Source organism: Triturus cristatus, chromosome 5_2 (assembly GCF_964204655.1).
Source record: "Triturus cristatus chromosome 5_2, aTriCri1.1, whole genome shotgun sequence".
Lineage (NCBI taxonomy): Eukaryota > Metazoa > Chordata > Amphibia > Caudata > Salamandridae > Triturus > Triturus cristatus.
Window position 1 is genome coordinate 139,426,310 of NC_140588.1, and position 21,838 is coordinate 139,448,147.

General features: G+C 48.0%; 1 protein-coding gene across 1 annotated transcript in view; it reads right to left on the reverse strand.

Annotated features, from left to right (window-relative positions):
- Positions 1-21,838, reverse strand: part of EXOC3 (exocyst complex component 3) — a 239,946-nt gene that overhangs the window by 165,113 nt on the left and 52,995 nt on the right. The window contains exon 6 of the mRNA XM_085606914.1: positions 7,187-7,312. Within this exon, the coding sequence (XP_085463040.1) occupies positions 7,187-7,312 (126 nt within the window). The remainder of the gene's footprint in view (positions 1-7,186; positions 7,313-21,838) is intronic.

Below are 21,838 nucleotides of genomic sequence, written 5' to 3' on the forward strand. Positions count from 1 at the left end.
CACCTAAGAGCAGGTGAGTATTTTCGTTTTCGTTACTCTGCTGATTTTTGGTGAATATTTTAAGTTTTGAAAAGTCCACACTTAGAAGAAATTTCAGGAAAAGCCAGTCAATGTTACCCTATGGAGAAAAATGAGTTATCGGTTTAAAGGTAAGTACTCGACTGGCAGAGTTAAGGTTCTGGGCATAGACTCAGGGGTCTCCCAGGGTCAGGTAGGTACAGTTGGTTCACCCTCAGCGGCACAAGGGCGGCCGGGTGCAGAGAGAGTTAGGCCCAATGTTATCCTATGAGAGGTAGGGGGGCCTTGGTTGGTGGCTGCTGACTAGCAGGCCACGCGGCTGTGGGAGCTGGGCTCCTGGTCACTTACTCCGGGCAAGTGGGGAGGAAGTAGATAGGTGTAGAGGTTGCACTACCAGGGCCACTCGGGCAGCTGGGTGCAGGGTGCTTTTGAGCCTTCAGGCGCTCAATTGATTCCAATGGGAAATCTCCGGTTTAGAAAAAGACTGCAAGCTCGGGGACGAAGATTCTTCAGGTGCCACCACCACTTCGAGAGGTAAGTTGGGTAGTTGGAGGATAGGTAGGTACCCCGGGATTGGGCACAGGGGGCCGCGGGGCCCCAGGTGCAGGGGTGCCTTTTGGTGTCGGGAAATCTTACCCTCTGTTGATCGCGGTTGGAGGGGCACCTGGTTCTGAGGCTGCAGGCTTCTTCAGGAGTGTTGAGAGAGGTCCTTGGGTGTCGGACTCGGGGTCACAGTCGCCGTGGGGTCGTCTTCGTGGTCTTTGTTCACTTCGGCACAGGCCAAGCCAGGCGGGTGCAGAGTGTGCTGGGTTCGCGGTTCCGGGCTGCTGCCAGGGATTAGAAGTAGCCAGGTCCTCCGGGGTTTGTGAGGTTGCTGGCCACAAGAGATGCCGGGTTGGAGCAGGAGCAGGTTCGAGGGTCGACAGGCCGGTAGGGCTGGGTCCAAAGCAGTTGGCGTCTTCCTCTTCTTAGCAGCTGCAGGGCATGTCTTCTTTCTTCTAGCTCTTCTGCGGATTTTGGAATCTGGGGAAGGAAGGTTCAGGGTGCCCCTAAATACTAGATTTAGGGGCGTTACAGGTAGGTGAAGAGCAGGGAGCAATGGGTCCCTGTCCTAGGGTGGGTACACCCTCTATCCTGCCTCTCTCCTGTGGGAGGCGGGCAGTAGCCTAGTCCTGATTTGGCAGGGCTTCCCATCTTCAAGATGGCGAGAGCCCAGAGATGTGCTTCACCTCGCCTCCCCCACCTGAGGGGTGGGGGTGGCAGGTTGGCACAGCCCCTGTCCTTATTTGGGGTTTCCGGCCAAGCTTCCCGCCAGAGTGGGGGGTTGCAGTGGCCTGGGGAAGCTCACAGAGGCGGCATGCCTTTGAAGCTTCCCCCAGCCCATCCTGGGGGAGGAGATTTAGCACCTCACCCAGGATGTGCATTGTTGCAGACCCAGGAGAGCAGGGGCTCTCCTACCCAGGGGTCCAGAAACATGTCTGCTGTGTGGCAGCCTAGGCAGTCTCAGAACAGACGTGGATTGTAGGTTAGGTTTCAGGGGGCATCTCTAAGATGCCCTCTGGGGTGCTTGGTACATTAAATCCCACACTGGCATCAGTGTGGGTTTAAGTTGCTGAGAAGTTTGATACCAAACTTCCCAGTCTTCAGTGTTGCCGTTATGGTGCTGTGCAGTTCGTGTTTGATGAGCTTCCAGCACCATATACTCTTACATGGCAGCACTGCACTTACAGTGCCCAGGAATGGACCTGGGTACTGTAGAGGCACAGGGCTCCTGCTCCTGTGCCCGCACCATTGGCATAGGGCACCCAGCTAGAGGGGTGGCTGATGTATGCTATGGCAGTGTAGGTGGTGGGCAAGGCACACAGGGATGTGTGCCATGTCGACTCTTTGTTTTGTCTTCTACCCAGACACTCAGCCTGCAAGGGCAGTGTGTGTGTGTAAGGGTACAGGGCCTCTAAGGGTGGCGCAATGAGTGCTGCAGCCCTTAGAGGCCTTCCCTGGTCACAAGGCCCTGGGTACCTAGGGTACCATTTACCAGGGGCTGACATGTGGCCAGGGTTTGCCAATTTGTGTTTTGTGTTATAGGGAAGGAACATAGGCCCTGGGCACCTGATTGGCAGGAGTCCAGGGCACACTCAGTCAAAGTACATTCAGCAATTCAGCAAAAAGTGGGGGCATACCATGCAAGAAAGATGGCACTTTATCACGGAAGGGCAGGTCCCGATTGGCCCTGGGCGTCTGCCAGATCCCTTCTTTTGATGGGGGGCTAGGGATGACCCATTTATACCTCTATTACCTGGCTACGCGTTTGCTTTCGCTGCATGACTGGTTTAACGGGGTGGTCTGATCCGGCCTACAGGTTGGAACTCAATGAGTTGGGCTTGTCCAACCTCATATCGATGATGTACGGGGTGCCTGTCCCATCGCGTCTGCCGGAAGTGACGCGTTCTGTGTTCCTGGCCTGGCGGGACGCGCTCCGCCACACCAAATGGACTCGCACACTGACACAACGCACACCCTTGTGGCAGGGTACCTGGCTCATGGAAGTCAATGGGCTACAGGGCTTCCGGTCATGGGACCTAATAGGTATTTCACAGCTGGGTGACGTTTGGGTGGGTGGCCACATGCGCTCCTTTCGGGACCTTCAGGCTAGATACTCTCTGCATCATTCGCAGTTTTACAGATATTTACAGCTGTGCCACGCCCTTCAGATGCACCTCACGACTGGTACACGTCTCCCGGATCACAGCCAACCTGAGGCACAAGTGCTGCTGGGGGACCTGGGGAGGGGAGGTATCTCCCGCATCTACCGGACACTCATTAACAATACCCCCACCTCACTTGATCGGCTGCGGACTCAGTGGGAGGAATGGGTGAGCTCCCTGGAGGAGGAAGACTGGCGCGATGCCCTTATGGCGCCCAGGACGGTCACTGCCTCTGCCAGATTGCGTATGATACAGCTTTACTTCTTACATGCCGCCTATTTGACACCGGCACGCCTGCACCGCGCAGGGTTACAACCGACCCCCGCTTGCACGAGGTGTGGTCACGAGCCAGCCGACTTTTTCCATATGGTATGGTCATGCCCACGCTTGGCACGGTTCTGGGGAGACAGTGAAGAGGAACTCACTGAGGTACTGGGGTGGGAGATCCCACATGACCCGAAGCATGCGATTTTGGGTATCACGGACGGGTTGGATGGGTCCACGAATGAAAAATTATTTTACACTACAGCGATGGGCGAAGAGGGACATAGCTTCTGTCTGGAAAAGTCCTGACCCTCCCACTGTGGGAAATGGCGGGCCGGGGTAACTGGTGAGCCACGCAGGAGAAAACAATGTATGCAGCGCGTGGCTGCCCCAAGAAGTACCGAAGGGTTTGGGGGAAGTGGTTGGGTGGCCTGGCTTAGTTTCGTTGGGGTGCTCCGAAATTGTCCTTTTGATTCTGTATGTAATTAACCTTGGATTGTCCATATCGTTACATGCATCCTTCTGTTATCATGGCATCTTGATGATTGGCTGGTATTATGTTAAAATCAATAAAAATGTGTTTATCAAAAAAAAAAAGGTGAAGATTCCCATCGAACAGCAACTGTAATGTGGACAGTGAAACATTTATCAAAGACCACCAGATGTTGGGTTCCAAAAGCAAGCTAAACACTAAGCAGTCTTTTTCCAGGTCTACACATTGTTCATTACTTGTACAAAAGTTGTACTTCGCTCCAAACGTCACCATGGCTCCTTCAGAGTGCTAGGGGAAAAGCAAAGAGATAAATAGGAAGAAGAAAACAAAGGGAGTTGTGGTCCAACTGGAAGAAAGGGCTTTCTTCAATGACTCCCCTTAGTGCAGATTGTTACTCACTAACAACTAAGCTCAATGGCTTATATTTTTTAACAAGTGAAATGGGGTTTCAACATCCAACTACCAAGATGGTGGCGGTGACAAGGCAGCTGGAGACACTAGGACACAGGAGAGAGGTGTGACATGTGCAGCCACCCAGAGAAATCACCAAGAATTACTACCTTCTCTTGGTTTTCCTTCCAGGAAAGATGCTAATGAACAGTGGAAGGAACAGGGCAGTTCTATTCCCTCAACTGGACTGGAAGAGTGCTGTTGCTTTTTGGAAGATCGAAGTAGGAAGGGGCAGATTGTGAACCCCTTGGAGAAGTTTCTCATGTTTGCTATTATCTTGGGTATCAGGGGGAATTGATGGAAAGGTGTAAGCATACATCCTGTACCAAAGGAGCATTCACACATGAATTTGTATGTGGTTGCCCATTGCTGAAAAGCAGAAAGTCTTGTTGAGGTCCTTGACATATTTGATTTAGCCTTGTGTACTTCAGCTCCCACTCACGACAGTCTTCTAATGTTCTGCTGAGGAAACCTGCCTGGTCGTTTATGATACGGGGAACATGTTCAGCTGCCTGCAGGACTCTTAGTGAATTACCCACTGCTATAGTTTTTGGGCTTCTTCTGACAGGATCTGGGAGCATGTTTTCCCCTGTTCACGCAACACCTTTTTTGGATTTGATTTAGTTGTATGAATACTTTATTAGAGACGTCCATAATTGAATCAATTAGCACCGCTGAGGCTTTTTCTCCTTCGTGCAGGATAGACTTACCCTTTTATTGTTTGTCTTCTGGCAGGAGAACTAAAAATTGAACTATAATGGAACACCTCTGCCAGTCAAACCCTCCCCCAATCGCCATGGCATTAGCCACTCTTAGTGCTGCCACAGAGAAGAATCTTTTCTCTGTCATATACATTCTGTGACCACCTCATTCTGCTGGCACTGTGCAAGGTGCCTTCAGGTTCCTGGTTCTCCTCCGAGTGGCCTGCATTATTACAGAGAACACTTTAGGGTGACCAAAAAGGCATACCACCCAGTGTCCTGTTCGTAAGCAGCCACCAACCGGATGCCCCCTATCCCCCATTGGATAACATTGGGCCTCAGCACTCTGCACCCGGCCGCCCTGGTGCCGCTGAGGGTGTAACAAGAATGTATCATTGACCATGGGGGAACCCTTGGTCGAACCCCAGAAACTCACCCCCAAAGACAGGGTACTTACCTGGTAACTGGTAACTTCATTTCTCTCCATAGGACCCTATATACTGTTTTTCTCTGAAAAATGTTTTAAGTGTGGAGTTGATTTGTATGGAAACCTGAAAAATTACAATTGTGCAAAACTGATTTTACTTACCTCTTCTCTAGGAAATGTCCCAGTGTGATATCTAGGCATATCACACTGAGTAGAAAAAGTAACTTAAAAAGTAATCTAAAAAGTAACGAAAAAGTAATCTGTAATGTAATTTCAATACCTTGACTTACCTGTATTTCAAACAACTGCATTTTAACTTGTATTTACTTGTAAACACTGCATAATATTTTGCAAAGCATTTATTTCACTTACCTGTGCCAGGCTTGGCTTGGTTCTAGAAATAAAATAACTTAATATTTGTGTACAAACAAAATTGGTCTGAGTTCAGTCTTTGAGAGTGGACATAATTTGCTAATTAAGTGTGTACAACAAAGGCTTAACACTACCCTCTCACAAAGCCTTACTGCTCGCCCACACTAACACAAATAGAGAGTAAGGTACTATCTACTTTTACCTCTGCCTACCTTTTGGGTTCCACTGGACTCTGTGCACGCTATACCTCATTTTGGTATAGTATATACAGAGCCAGCTTCCCACAAGACATATCAGAAGTTTGTTTAATCACATTTTTGTGACTTTTTTCATCAAACTTTACTTGAGAGGAGGGTTTAAGGGTCTCTGGATTAGGCTTTCTTTTCGCTGCTTTCCTCACAGATCTGAAAAGAGCTAGCCTCAGACTCATGCCCAGAAGAGAGGTGCTCAGATGTCTTGGTTTTCTGAAGCCACCTAAGCAATCTTTGCTCACGATCATTAAGGGTTTTAGAAAAAACTTTCTGCAAATTTTATAGGCTTTGGTCAGGAAAGAGGCAGAATATGCATCTCTTGTGAGGGTCTTCTGTGAAGACTCAAGTTTGTCACAAAAATCTGAAGGATTTAACATCCTTCATTTTGATTGGTCTTCTGTTGCCATTTTTCAGAGACAAAGAGTTCATAAAGAGACATAATGCCCAAGAAAAAGTTTGAAAGTCAACTCATCTGTTGTTTAAAGTATAGCAAAGCCCTTCATTTGACATGAGGTAGAAATCTGAGGAGTGAACTCCTCTGGGAAAGGTGAATCACAGTGCACTACCACCTCACGGGCGAAGTTTGGGCCTAATATAAAGAGGTGGTGCAAATAATGTAAGCACTGCCATGGCTGTCACTACTGTCAGTGACTAATGGTTATCATTGCTGCCAGTGCTTTTTATTGCTATTTCACAGTTACAGATGACTCTCACTTTGACGACAGAAAATAATTCAACCATTTTAATCTATAAACGATCCAATGCTGTAGAATGCGGACCCGCCAGCGAGAGTGCTAGTGGGGATTGACAATGGAATGCACTTTTCACTGAATCCCAGCCGACCATGACTCAGAAACTGAGCCATGGCTTCAGCAAAAACTGGATGTGTGGCTACTCCGAAAGGGGACAGGAGGGTGGACACTGATAGGGAGAATCACCATGGGAGAGCACCATATAATGACCTGTATTGGGATTTGTGGTGTGTGATTGGTGCGTTTATCCTCAAACTGAGCTACTGATCTCTCACCTGTCCCACCTTTTATTGCTATCCCCAGAGCCTTTACTTCTGTATTTAGCCAGTACTTGACAGTAAAGTACTGTTCGTCTCTATCTCTTGAGAGGTTTTGTTGGGGAGGGAGAACAATCAACCCTGGAAATAAGCAAACATTGTCCATATTACCCCAAACAAAACATTTTGCTTTATGACCTTTGCGAATAACACTGCCACATTATAATGAATACATTTGTATTACAAATTATCCTGGCAGACTTTTGTTCCTTCTTTCCGACTACGGACAGATTATAGCAAATTAATGCTTTAATATTCACAATGACCAAAGGTACATACTACTTTGGATGTCCCTGGTCAACTGAACTCATTTATGCCCCTCAAAACCGATTTAGAATCATTCGTTTTTTGCATCTAATTAATTATATGCTAATATTGTGACAGTAAAGATGTAAAAACCGTATAAAAAATGTTTTTAAATCAAAGACTGTGGCACCTGAAACACAATAGCTGGAAGTGTGGTCTGATAATACCCATCCTGGTCAGCTTCTGGGTCTGCATTCTTCAACCAGTCCTTTTTGTCAGTCTCCAGTGCTTTGCGCAACCAGCCAATGATGTTGGACTGCAAAATGTGAACAAGGAGAATGAATCAGAGAAAGGAAACAAATACAATAATGCTTCGCAATAGTATCCATATTAAGAAATATTTTCATATTACGCTTTATCAAAAGGAGCTCTGACCCTCTCAGGAACTATGCAAAAACATCCACAAATTCTCAGACTCCATGATATCATTATATTCTCATTAAGAGTGCCTGTCGCCTTTAACTATGAGTGCACGTCCATAACCACTAAACAAGCCTGGTGTTTAGTGACTCAAGATTTTCTCTCCTCTCAAAAGCAGTACAAAAACCTCCAGAATCATCAAAAACACAAATCAAGGCCAGCCTTCACAAACATTTAAAATGGTGCAGATGTTCTATACCTTACCTTATTGTCCATTATTACTCCCACAGGGTTAGGACTATTAAGAGTTTGTTAGCCAACCACCTCCTATATAAATCACCTTTCCTAAAACACCAGAGTATGCCACAATACCTAAAACAACTAATTCTCAGACAAGTTCCTTGACATATTATTCTGGGTAAAATTAAATGCCGAACTTAAATCTAACAATATCATCAATGACCTCTAAAGAGTCCTCATTCAGGGGAAATTGCATATTCTACCCAAACCTGTAAAGGGAAGACCACCTCCATAAAACTGACAGGTAAGATGAAAACGTTCGGGCATGATGTAAATTCTGGAAGCCTTCAACACCGTTAACCTCAGAATCCTTCTACGATGCACCTTCGCAATCACAAGTGATGACCAGATGGCTGAATGTGGTTCACATATTACATACATAATGTGCAGTATCAGGGCAGTGCGGTCCCACATTTTGAAGCCCAACCAATCAACAGCCTTCCTCCTATAAAAAAAACCTTTCAACTCCCAAAACACCTTTCTAGGGCGAGACTTAGGCTGGAGCTCGGGCTGGTCAAACAATCATTAACCCTTGAGGCCGACTTTCTAAAATATTATATTTGAATCCTAAAATCTCCAAGGGAATCCTTAAAGAGCTGCCTTAGAGAGACATTTGAAAAAATTGCCGCGCCATGGAATAAGCAGCTTACAAGAGCCATGGCCTCCATTGAAATAAACAAACCAGCATTCGCTCTCCCTTGCATTTCATACGCTACCTGGAAATCGTGCATCAATAAACAAGTCCAACTAGTCTCGTTCCAGCAAGACCAGGCCTCATTAAAAACACTATCTTTCCTGACCCCGCTGAATGACTCATATTTAGTAAACAAACCTCAGCCCTATCTTACCATCCCGCTTAACCCTAAAACTAGAAGAAAGATTATGTACATGCGATTGCTGGCACTTCCGATAACAGACTTCAGCCGGGCCTGGGCAAACCAAAACCCAGAAGGAACATGTAGACTGTGTGACTACAAACGTGAATCACGGCTACACCTCCTGTGCTGTTGCCCAACCTTAGCAACTGAAAGGAGGATCCTTCTCAGAGAACTATGCCTGTGAGAAAAAGTAACCACCTGCCATGAGGCCTCTGGAGTATGTTACTCACAAAAAGAACCTCAAATTGTGGCCCGCTGCGGAAGATTTGTACAATCTCTCAGGGGTGCCATGCCTACGTAAGTTCCAAACGCTAATACTGGACTATTTTAAAGACAAGACCTTGAAAGAACACTCTCCAACACAGTCGCAAAGCAAAAGCACTCTACGAAATAAAGAGTATCAGCGTGTAAAATGGTAACAAAAGTAATCCTGGAGATTTGAGGAGCCAGACGGTTGTTACTTTCATAGGGAACCTGACACAGAACAACGGCCAACTGCAAATATGCGAAAAGTTCGGAGTCAAATGTTAGACTCAACTATCGCACCTTACCAGAGTTTTTAACCTTTATGAACATTAATGTTGTTTTCCTTTTAATGCTCTTATTGTAATGAACAAGTTACTTACCTTCGGTAACGCTTTTTCTGGTGGATACAGTATCTGCCTGTGGATTCCTCACCTTGTGAATATCCCCTGCGCCAGCATTCCACGGAATTTTTCATCCCCAGCACTCCACGTCGACGTGGGCGACGTCATAATGCATCGGCTCCGCTCGCGACTCCGTATGACGTCACCGGAGCCATAAAAGGCCCACGTCGGCGTGATGACGTCAGTTCCACCCATTTTTTCCGTGCCTTCGAGGCGAACAGGTGAACCAACGACAAACTCAAAGTATACACAGTATACCAACACATATACACAGTATACAAAGGAAAAGGATGCTAAATAAACAAGCATTTCCAACAAATGTACAAGCATTTCAAACAAGACCTATTCCATGGTATACAAAGGTGGACAACGGGGAGGCAGGTGGGCCAGTGAGGAATCCACAGGCAGATACTGTATCCACCAGAAAAAGCGTTACCGAAGGTAAGTAACTTGTTCTTCTGATGGATACATCTGCCAGTGGATTCCTCACCTTGTGAATAGATTCCCACAGCAGTCCCCACTCCCGGAGGAGGGTGTCCACCTTCCTATACCAGAAAGTCTTGCAACACAGAGCGCGCAAAGTGGCCCTCCCTCCTCACCTCAGAGTCCAAGCAATAATGCTTTGCGAAAGTATGGAGGGAGGCCCAAGTCGCGGCTTTACAAATATCTGCCACAGGAACACCCCGGGCCAAAGCAGATGTAGATGATTTCGCTCTAGTCGAATGAGCTCTAATGCCCGCAGGAGGAGTCTTACCAGCCAGAGCGTAGCAGATCTTGATGGCAAGGATGATCCATCTCGATAGTGTGCGCTTGTGCACCGCTCTACCCTTCGAATGACCAACGTAGCCAATGAAGAGTTGATCATCTAGACGAAAGTCCTTAGTCCTGTCCAGATAAAAACTCACAGCCCTCTTCGGGTCCAGGCGATGGAGTCTTTCCTCCTCTTTGGAAGGATGAGGAGGTGGATAAAAAACAGGGAGAGTAATAGACTGCCCCAAATGGAACGGAGTAACAACTTTTCGCAGGAAGGCAGCCCTGGTCCTAAGAACCATCCTTTCAGCATGTATTGTAAGAAAAGGGGGTCTAGAACTAAGAGCTTGGAGCTCACTCACCCTCCTTGCCGAGGTTATGGCTACAAGAAAAACCTTAAAGGACAACAGCCTCAAAGGACAGCTATGTAGAGGCTCAAATGGGGACCCCATCAGAAAGGTTAAAACAAGATTAAGGTCCCACTGAGGCATTACAAAAGGAGTAGGAGGAAACATATTTGTAAGGCCCTTGATAAACCTCAGAACAACCGGAGATTTAAACAGTGACGGTTGATCCGGAAGGCATAGAAAAGCCGATAAGGCTGAAAGATAGCCCTTGACCGTGGACACAGCACAGCCCTGCTGAGCCAAGGAAAGAGCAAACTGGAGCACATTAGAAAGATGGGCTTTTAAAGGGTCAATGGACCTCTCTCCACACCACTTAACAAATTTAGACCACCTGTAGGAGTAAATGGACTTGGTGGAGTGTCGCCTGGCCGATAAAATAACGTCCACCACATCAGGTGGGAGAGAGAAAGAACTCAGGTTGCCCCGTTCAATCTCCCGGCATGAAGGTGTAAGCTCTGGAGGTGGGGGTGTAGAACCTGCCCCTCCGACTGCGAGAGGAGGTCTGCCCTCAAGAGGGAGACGGAGCAGAGGGCACGAGGAGAGGTGGAGAAGATCTGTATACCACACCCTTCTTGGCCAATCCGGGGCGACCAATATGACTTGGTCCCGGTCTTAGCGAATCTTCCTCAGAACCCGAGGAATCAAGGGTATGGGAGGAAACGCGTAAAGGAGTTGGGAGCCCCAATTCAACTGAAACGCGTCCCCCAACGCTCCCTGCATCGGAAACTGGAGACTGCAGAATGACGGGCAGTGCGCGTTCTCGTGAGTGGCGAACGGGTCCACCAGAGGTCTCCCCCACGTCCGAAAGACGTGACGAACCACCTCCGGATGGAGCCTCCACTCGTGATCGGCGGAGAACTGCCGATTGAGACTGTCCGCACGTACGTTCAACACCCCGGCCAGATGATTTGCCATCAGACAAATCTGATGGTCCTGAGCCCAGGACCAGAGACACAGGGCCTCTCTGCATAGACAACGAGACCCCACTCCTCCCTGCTTGTTGACATACCACATCGCTGTAGTGTTGTCCGTCAGGACTTGAACAGACTGACCGCGAAGGGAAGGGAGGAAGGCCTTGAGCGCCAAACGAATCGCCCGCAACTCCAGAAGGTTGATGTGAAGCAACCTTTCCTCTGGAGACCAAAGACCCTTGATCTCCAGATCCCCCAGATGAGCACCCCACCCTAAAGTGGAGGCATCCGTTATCACTGTGGCCACCGATGGAGGCAGATGGAAGGGCTTTCCTTGTGACAGATTGCCCTCCACCAAGATAGATCCGCTGCAGCTTCTCCGGAGATCTTGATCGACTCCCTGAGATCCCCGTTGTGCTGATACCACTGTTTGCGGAGAAACCACTGGAGCGCCCTATTGTGCCAGCGTGCATGGTTGACCAACAGAATGCAGGAAGCGAACAGACCGAGCAGGCGAAGGACCTTCAGAACTGGAACAACCGCTCCATTGTGGAATAAAGGGACCATCTCCTGAATGTCGAGAATTCTTTGTGGAGGAGGAAATGCTCGACACACAGTAGTGTCCAGTACCGCCCCTATAAACAGGTTGCATTGAGAGGGCACCAGGTGAGATTTGGGCACATTGATCGAAAAACCCAAGTCGAATAACAGCTGAGATGTTACCTGCAGAGGACGCTGCACCATCTCTGGGGACTCTGCCTTCAGAAGCCAGTCGTCCAGCTAAGGGAAAACTGGAATCCCCGACCTCCTGAGATGAGCAGCCACCACTGCCATCACCTTTGTGAAGACTCGAGGTGCGGTAGTAAGACCAAACGGGAGGACCGCAAACTGGTAATGATGCGACCCAACCGTAAAACGGAGATACTTCCTGTGCGACTTCAGGATTGGGACATGGAAGTACGCGTCCTGCAAGTCGAGCGACACCATCCAGTCTCCTTGCTGCAACGCATGAAGAACCTGCGCAAGGGTCAGCATCTTGAATTTCTCCTGTTTCAGGTAAAAGTTCAAGATTCTGAGGTCCAGTATCGGACGCAATCTGCCGTCCTTTTTGGGAATCAAGAAATACCGGGAGTAGCAACCCTGACCCCTTTCCTGCTCCGGAACCACCTCTATTGCACCCTTTTGAAGCAAGGCTAGAACCTCTTTCTGAAGGAGAAGCAGATGGTCCTCTGAGCAGTAACCTTGGCAAGGAGGGTAAGGGGGAGGAAACTCCCGAAAGGGAAGGGCGTACCCAGTCTCTACGAGGTTCAAAACCCAAAGGTCTGTCGTAACAGATTTCCAACCCCGTAGAAAGTAGGACACCCGACCCCCCACAGGTCTTACATGATCCGGGATGGGGGATCTAGGGCTGCTTCCCTGAAGCCTCATTGGGAGCAGAAGAGGAGGAAGAAGCAGAGGGGTTGCGCCCAGAACCTCTCCGACCCCTTTGTCTCCCTCTATAGGATTTATAGAGGGGATTCTGCTGTTGTTGCTGCTGCTGTTGCTGCGGAGGCTGTCGGTAGGAGCGAAAAGATGACCTTCCAAAGCCCCTAAATTTACTAAAAACAGAACCCTTTGCAGGTGCTTGCAGACCCAATGACTTTGCTGTTAATCTGCTGTCTTTAAATCTTTGTAGAGCAGAATCTGCCTTTTCACCAAACAACTTCTGCCCATCAAATGGCAAATCCACTAATGTGGCTTGAACATCCGCGGAGAATCCCGACGAACGGAGCCATGCCTGCCTTCTTGCAGCTATGGACGAGCCCATAATCCTCACTACCGAATCCGTCGTATCCAATCCCGACTGGATCACCTCTCTGGCTGCGGCCTGAGTGTCCGAAACCACCTCCAAGAAGGACGCCTTATCGCCCTCAGGCAGCTTAGGGGCCAAAGTCTTCATTGAGTCCATCAATGCGTGCACGTAACGCCCCAGCAAGCACGTGGCATTGGAAGACTTTAATGCCATACTCCCTGAAGAGAAAGTCTTTTTAGCAGCCTGGTCCACCTTCTTAGACTCCCTATCTGCGGGAGACTGAGGGAAAGCATGCTTCGAGCAGGATGCCTGCACAACTAGGCTCTCTGGAGACGGGTGTACCGATAGAAAATCCGGATCCCCAGGCGCCACCCTATACCTTCTTGACACCTGTCTGGAAACCGCCGGAGAAGAAAGTGGTTTCCGCCATACCTCCAAGACAGGCTTCAAAATGGCCTCATTAAAGGGCAGTAAAGGCTCTGAAGTGGAAGTAGGAGAGTGCAGAACCTCTGTCCACAAGTTCGATTTATACTCTGCCGAGGGCAACTGTAAATCTAACAGCTCTGCAGCCTTTTTGATAACAGTATGGTAGGGAGCCAGTTCTTGTGGAGGAGAGGATCTTGCTGATGTGTGCTCCCATTCTTGGGTGGTGTCTAGGCCACTAGCCTCTTGTATGCCCTCAAAATCATCAGAGGAAGTGTCCACCTCACCTTCCTCTACCTCTTCTCTGTACCTTCCTTCTTCCAACACCTTTTGGGCCTCCCTCCTCGATCGAATCCGGGGAGCCGGTGTCGACGACGTCGTACGCGGCGTCGGTGGAGCCAGAGGTGTTGGAGTCGGCGGCACCATAGACGGAGGCGGCGGCGCCGGACGCGCGCCGATGGAGTCGGCAGCGGCGTCGTGAAAGGCTCTGAAGCAGGTCGATCCATCCGAAGTCGTGTCGGATCCCCATACGGCGCCAGAAACTGCCACGAAGGCGCCATCGGCAGAAAGGGCATGAAGGGGGCCTGAGCATAATGCTGCGGCACCCCCAACGTATAAGCCATGGGACCCACGGGACCAGTTGGTGCTCCGGATGGGAAGGCCGCCCTATTAAAAATACCATACATGGCATTTAAGAACTGAGTAGAATCAGTACCTGGAGCAGGAAACTGAGGATAAGGTACTGAACCTGCATCCCTCTGCGGAGTATTTGGCTGCGGCGCCGTAGTGTCCTCCACCGGAGTCCTAGATTCTTCAAACGCCGGAGTCGGTTCTTCCCGTTCCTGAACCGAAACATGCGACTCCACCCGATCCGGAGACGACGCCGGAGACGGCGCCGGGGACTGCGCCGGCGAACGCTCTGGAGCCCGCTTCGGAGACGGAGAACCTCCCGGAGTCTTAGAAGGAGAAGGAGAAGGTGAAATGTCCTTACTCCGATGACGCCGAGGTGAATTCGACCTCGACTTCCTGCTCTTCGAGGATCGGCGTCGTGAAGACTGTTTTCTTTTCTTATGATGTCTCCTTGACTTCGACGACCTCGAAGTCGACGACTCCGCCCTCGATTTCTCTTTCTTTCTCCCTCTCTTCTCCTTACCGATCTTCGCCATAAACAGCTTGGCCTTTCTTTCCTTTAATGCTTTAGGATTCATCCTCCTACAGCATGCACAGTCTTCGACGTCATGGTCCGACGAAAGACACCACAAACAGTCATCATGTGGGTCCGTCATGGACATATGTCCGCCACATTCCCTACAGGGCTTAAAGCCCGACTTCCTCGTCTCAGACATCACAGAATCTTGCCACAGAAACACCTTACAACTACAAAGTAGCAGGAGTACTGGAAAAAACCGTTGCGCGTCGACGGCGCGGGAAAAAGGGAACTGACGTCATTACGCCGACGTGGGCCTCTTATGGCTCCGGTGACGTCATACGGAGTCGCGAGCGGAGCCGATGCATTATGACGTCGCCCACGTCGACGTGGAGTGCTGGGGAAGAAAAATTCCGTAGAATGCTGGCGCAGGGGATATTCACAAGGTGAGGAATCCACTGGCAGATGTATCCATCAGAAGCAATGGTTTTCATTAGCTTATGCAAATAAATTCAAGTTAAATAAACCTTCTTCCATTTACTGCCTTGTATTAAACATGGGTTCCAGGCATCTCTTATTCAACATCAGAATTTCAAGTTCAAATGCCAGAAATACATAGGTACACCTCACCCTGAGGCACACATAGAGAACCAGAAAGCTTTTATTACATGCTTTACATTAAAAAATGCCAACTGATGAAAAAAATTAACTTCATCTTTTTATTTACAGAATGTGTTCTTCTTTTATTTTACAATTATGTGTGTTGCACTGGTCTACCATTGGAGCAGTCTCCAAGCGATTGTGCTATGTCATAACTGCAGCTGTTCTAGGCAATCTACAATCTGCATTATTGCTTGGTGGAGATGTAATGTATATGGCAGGTGGCGGTCTTAAATAGCCTCTTTGGTAGAATAAGAACGTAAAGCCCAATGTAACACTATAGATACCAAACCTCTGTGGCAGGGTAAAGAAAAACAGGATACCCAGATTGAGTAACTGTGGTATATAAATTACACCACCTATGTGGCAAGAACACACACACTGGTGAATGACAGGCAGATCATTAGTGTGGCTAATCAGACGTGAAAAAAAGGTGCTACCTTAATGTCACTGAAAGTGAACTAAAGTGCTTGGATGGATTGGTTCTCCCAGAACACTCCCCAGATCGTGGGAAGAAGATGAAAGGCCTGATTGCAGTTCAGGAAATTACTGAGAGACAGCTGCAAATTACAGCCAGGAAAATTCTGGGCTCAAATGGGTTGCATGCCAACAATTACCAGTAAGGCCTTGATGCTACCCTGAAGACACTATGTGATCCATTAGATATGGCATCCTACAGACCCTTATCCATTCTGATTACAGTCTATAAAAACTTGAGCAAAATCTCGGCCAGAAGACATCTTCCAAAGTTTTCCAGATTGAGCTATGCATAACATAAGAAGGTTTTCTCAGGTTATTGAGGAGGTATCCACCTCACTGGTTTCACTCAGCTTTCAAACCCTTAATCTAGGAAAGGATTTCAATACTCAAAGTTAGAAATATAAAAGCCTTTATAAGAGGAAGGAACGAGAGAAAATGGATATCGCTCCTCTGTGCAAGACCATCAAGGCATGCAGTACAGGCAAACAAATTTCAGCCTCCACAGAGTGGGCAGGGGTACGGCAGGGACACCTGCAGCCCCCCCCCCCCCCCCCCGGAATGCAACCACTTGCAGCTAGACAGGGAATAGAGACGTAGCATTGTTATATGCCAATTATATACTTCTACTTATTAGAGATGTCAGAGCTGCCCTGAATTTAATTGCCCTGTGTAGGAGCTGCCTCTAGTGTACCAAAATGAGGTGCAGAGAGTCCAGGTATCCTTTATTAGTGTACAGGGGCTTGGTATAGCAATCCCATAGTGCTCTATTTGTGGTAGTGTGGTCGTGCAGCCTCAGGCTTATCAGAGGGGAGTATTAGGCATTTGTTGCACAAGCAGTCAATAAATGAGCCACACTCTCAATAAGGAAATCCGTCACCAATTTAGAAAAAGAACAGATTTTTATAATAATTTAGACACCAAGTTCTACGAATTTAGGTAAGTACTTTGCAGTTCAGCGATTTTCATAAACACAGAAAATACAGCTGTCAGATTTGAGGCACCAGCTTCGAACGTGGCAATATTATTCTATGGGAAAAAACATAGTCGTACTTGCAATCGAGTTGCAGGGTAGTTCTTCTGGACTGCAGGTAAATAGAGGGCAAGGTCTTTAGAACAACCAGCAGTTTTGGTTGACCTGACTTTGTGTCCGGGTGCACAGGTGCTGGTCGAAAGGCTAGCCTTCAACGCTGCCACTGAAGTCTATGGAGAAAACCTGTAGCACAAAAATGCTGCAAATGGGGACTTAAGGGCAAGTCCGTCGGAACCCACAGATGGGCTCGGTTCTTGAGGGCCTGTGGGGCAAGGGTGCAGCGTCAGTAGGCTCGTACTCAGGCTGTGGGGCTTGGGTGCAGAGGTGTTTTGTCTGGCGGGTTGCCTATGTTGGAGGTTCTCACTTTTTAGGTCGACCTGGAGATGGGAACAAAATAGCACAGCTGGGCCACTCTTGATGATGGCATCTCTGGCTCAGATGTCCACCGTGGTGAGTCGGTCTTGGCAGTGTTGGTGTCTGGGCTGGACACTGAACAAGCCTTGGCTGCTGCATTGGGTCGGATACCCTGGGTACTGATGCAGGGCAGCTCCTGGGGGTCCCGACATCTCCAAACTTGGTGGGGAGATGGAGCTGACCTCCTGGAGCACGATGACCTTTCCTGGGTGGCTGTTGCATAGGTGGACCCAATGATCAGCAAATTGGTGAGCCCGACGTTGCGAAAAGTGTCTGCAGGCAAGTGTCTCCTCCACTTCAAGGGAGATGTTGGCTGGGTTGCGAAGTGCTGGCAGCCCTTTGAGGCTTTTGGAGGATGCACAGCTGTAGGACGAGTCGGGTCTTTGCAGTTGTCGAGACAGGAGCAAGCAGGGTTTGGCCCCAAGTTCACAGATAGTTTTCAGTTCTCGCGTTCTTCAGCTCTTTGTTGTACTTCTTCTTTAGTCAGTGAAAATTGAGTTCCTGGTGTCAAGGGGCCATTTAAGTACTGAATTTAGGGCTGTTAATGGGAGTGAAGGGTAGTAGCCAAAGGGCTACTTACCCATGGGGTCACTACACCCCCTATATATCCACTTTTTGTGGGGAGTGGGCATAATCCTGTCTCAGAGTTCCTAATGCCACCAAAACAAGATGGTGGACTCCTTCTTTCGTGGAGCACATCAGGTAGCCCACCACAGGGAAGTGACTAGCCTTATGGTGCAACACGTCTATTATAGCTAATTTCCTGCATGTCCTGGTGTCAAATGGGCCTCAGGGCAGTGGGTGGCATCTCCCAGGTCTGGGGGAAGCCAGGCTCGCATATCAAAGGAGGCAAGAACTCTGAAGTCCCTGGCCTTGATATGCTAAATCACTTTTGCTGGAGGAGGTGTGAATGCCTTCCTCCGGAGCAGGTATTGCTGCTGGCCTCAAAGAGTGTGGGCTCTCACCTGCAGGGGTCAGAAAACGGTCTGTGGTGGCAGGCTGGACAATACCAGTCAGCCAGCACACTATAGGACTAGTAGGTCTCAGGGGCCACCTCTAAGGTGCCCTCTGGGTGCCGCTCATAATAAATGCAATGCTGGAATCAATGTGGATTTATTAAGACAAGTTGTTTCATACCAAGCACCATAGGTTTCAGTGAAGCATTCATGTAGCTGGCGAATTCGTAATGACCAGTGCCCAGTACATATACTTAAGATGGCCTTTCTTGTTTACTTGTACCTTCTAGTTATTGAACTAGACCAGCAAAGGGCCACAGCTGCTTATGCAGATATGTTCTCACATGACATATAATGCACTCTACCTTAGGGCACAAGGCCCGCTATAGGGGTGACTTACATATATTACATGCAGTGATTTTGGCAGGGCACAAAGTGAGTGTGCTATGTTTTTTCACTCATGGTTTGCACCATGACACACAGTCTGCAATGGCAGGCTTCATGCAATTTGTATGGGGGTCCCTTAGGGTGGCATAATACATGCGGCCGCCCTTAGGGACCCTCTTTAGTACCCATGCCCTAGGTACCAGGGGTACCACTTACTAGGAACTTATAGGGGTGCTAAAGTGTGAGCCAATTGTGTTACAATTAGACCATGTTCCCTTGTTTTTAGAGAAAGAGCACTGGCACTATAGCCCGGTTAGCAGGGATCCAGTGCACATCTGTTGAAAAACATCAGTACCAAAAAGTGTGGGGGGGGGGGGGGGGGAGGGGGGGGGGGGTGAACATGACAAAAAGGGGCACTTTCCTACACCCCGATTTAGGGAGTTGTCTGGACTGGGGGTCAACTAGGTTAAGGGCTTGATTTAATATTTGGAAGACAGTCCATCCTCTGCCAGGTTAACAGAGTAAATTACTCTCATCCTGATGGAGGTGACGTCCGCCTAATTTTGAAATGTATGCTGTCCCAGAAGCCATTTCAAGCATTACACAGAAACCGCAGTGACTGAGTTGTATGTCAATCTTACAATTAATTTTTTATATTCTGGAAGAAAAGCTCAAAGAGGGATTTTCTTTTTGAACATAAAAAAGGTCTTCTCCCATGGCGAGGGGGGTGCCCCTTACCGGCAAGTTTTTCTTGGCAGTGATGGCCACTGAAAAATGGTCGTATGTCGGCCATTGTAAATTAAGTGGGGTGACATACAGCTAAATACCCAATAATATGACGGAGTAGGAGCTGTTGGAGGGTGGGGGGGGTTGACAATGGCGGAGACAGAGTAGTCTCTGACATAGTCAAACTATGGGCCACCCAAATTTAAATCGGGCGAGTGGAGCATTATGTTGGTGGGAAGGGAACTCCGTTGCCACAGAGTTCCCTCTCCACCAACATATTAATCAGGCATCAAGTCTCTTTATATATATATATAAAGATATATATGTGATTTTACTTTTGATTTTCTCAGGAACTACTGAACGGATTTACACCATATATGCAAAAGGCACATGCCTGACCTGAGGACTACCTCTTTGCCAAATTTCAAGGAATTCTGTTCAGCCGTTCAGGCTGTACCATCGACTAAAGGTCCTATGGGAAAATGCATGGGGAAAACGCGTTTTGGGAATCCCCTTTTTTCCTCGGGACCCCGCTTGACGAATCACCCCGAGACTTCCAGGGTAGGAGCTGAGCGGAACGCCCCATTAGTTTTGAAAATTTCACGAAGATAAGTCAACCGGCGCCAAAGTTATTCAAAATAGAATTTTCAGATTTCCTATGGGAACTCAGTCCTAACTATAACTATCTACTGGCGACCGCCAGTAGATAATATATATACTACTGGGTAACCTACTTTGAAACATGAGAAAATGCAGGTTAGCCCTGGGTAAATTAAAAATCACAACAGTCTCAGCAGTTAGAGGCTGAGGGGGCGAGCTCGATTTTGAATTTTATTATCCGGCTGCCTGATTAAATGGACAGACCAGTGGCTGTGTGGGTGACACCTAACTGAAACAGTGATGATGGCGAGCTACAAATTAATGCCCCCTGTGATGTATAGACTTTTGAAGGAAATGTAAGAAAAAGTACGGATGTCACTCCCAAAAGGGCTTTTGCCTTTTTTGGGATCAGAATTCAGTAGCTTTGTGAATGAGTTCGGAAGGGTTGGACTCCCTATTAATAACTGCTGCAGTCATGATTGAGGGGGCAGGTGCACAAATGCTGCTGTAAACATATTTTTATGAAAAGATTGAAACAAGCTAAGAATCAAGTGTAAACTAAATAGTTGGAAGCAATTAAGTGATGAACCTATCCTGACAAAGAATGGATGGTTTTGGCTAAGTCTCCAACTCTAGTGATATCAGAAGGAGCTAAATGGCGGGGGAGGAGTTTGTTCCATAAGATGAGACACCATCAATTATCAAAAACTAATCATAACAGAGCAATAATTTATTTCGGCAGTAGGCCATAAAAGTGCAAGATAAATACAGAACACAAGTTAGGTGGCAGACATGAGTCAATAGATATCACAGTGATTAAATGCTACAGATTACAGGAATTAATTGCAATAGTAGACAAAAAAGGGGGTGCATTAGGATAAATTGCATAGTGACATAGCATAAAACAGTGATTGTGTACTGCTAATATGACAGTCTAAAAAGTTCACATAGAACTTAAAATAATTATGGAATTGGCACCTCAATTTATACAAAGCGTTTCAGAGCAGTATACAGCCAATGGCAACATCACTGGCGGATACACACACAGGTAGCATTACACAGAAGCTGGATGGGTTATAACCTCAAGTGCAAAGGAAAGAGAGGAGGATATAAACCTTGATACCGGTTCGGCTATATGCTCCAACTATTATGTTGTTAACTCCAAGGACTTGGACAGCGCTTAAAAAAGTGCCAGTGATCCATTAAAGCCACTGTAGGCAGTAGGGTTAAGGTCTCAACGGGTCACATAACAATAAGCTAGGGCGTAGGGAATGTGCAGAAATGAATAGGAGATAATCAACCAATCTGCGGAATACTGACCTTTTAGGGTCAATGATGTTCTAGGGTATAGTATTCAAGGTCAGCAGGACACTTGGCATTACACGTCTCTCAAGATAAATGCACTGAACAAATTTTACCCCACAGATTAAAATGTGCACTTGGGATTTGTTAGGAAGTGCCTGTATCGTATAGACCAGGCCACAAGGAGATATCTGCTGATGGCAAATACAATAAACCTTGAGGAATCAGTTGTAAGGATCCTACGGGCCACCTGAAATCTGTCAATACCCAAGGTGAGACACAAGGGGCAAATCCATTTGAGACAAGGGCGCAGATAGAATGGGGAAAAAGAACAAAGTGGTCAATGGAGGGCGCGAGGTGGCGCACAAGCGGAATGGCCGCCACTGAGTGAGGCTCCCGCAGTCTGGCGCCGTGATCGTGTATTAATCCTGTCCCGATGCTGAGGTTCGGCCATCTGAGACCGGCATCCAGAACCGCACACACTGGGGAGTGCGCGTCCTGAGTTGCGAGGGTTGCCGATGCGGATCGTGGCGGAAATTGCCTGAGGTCGGTGAGACCGCGGTGACCTTCAGAGAAGCCCGGAACTCCGTGGGGTGCTAGCGCGCACGCAAG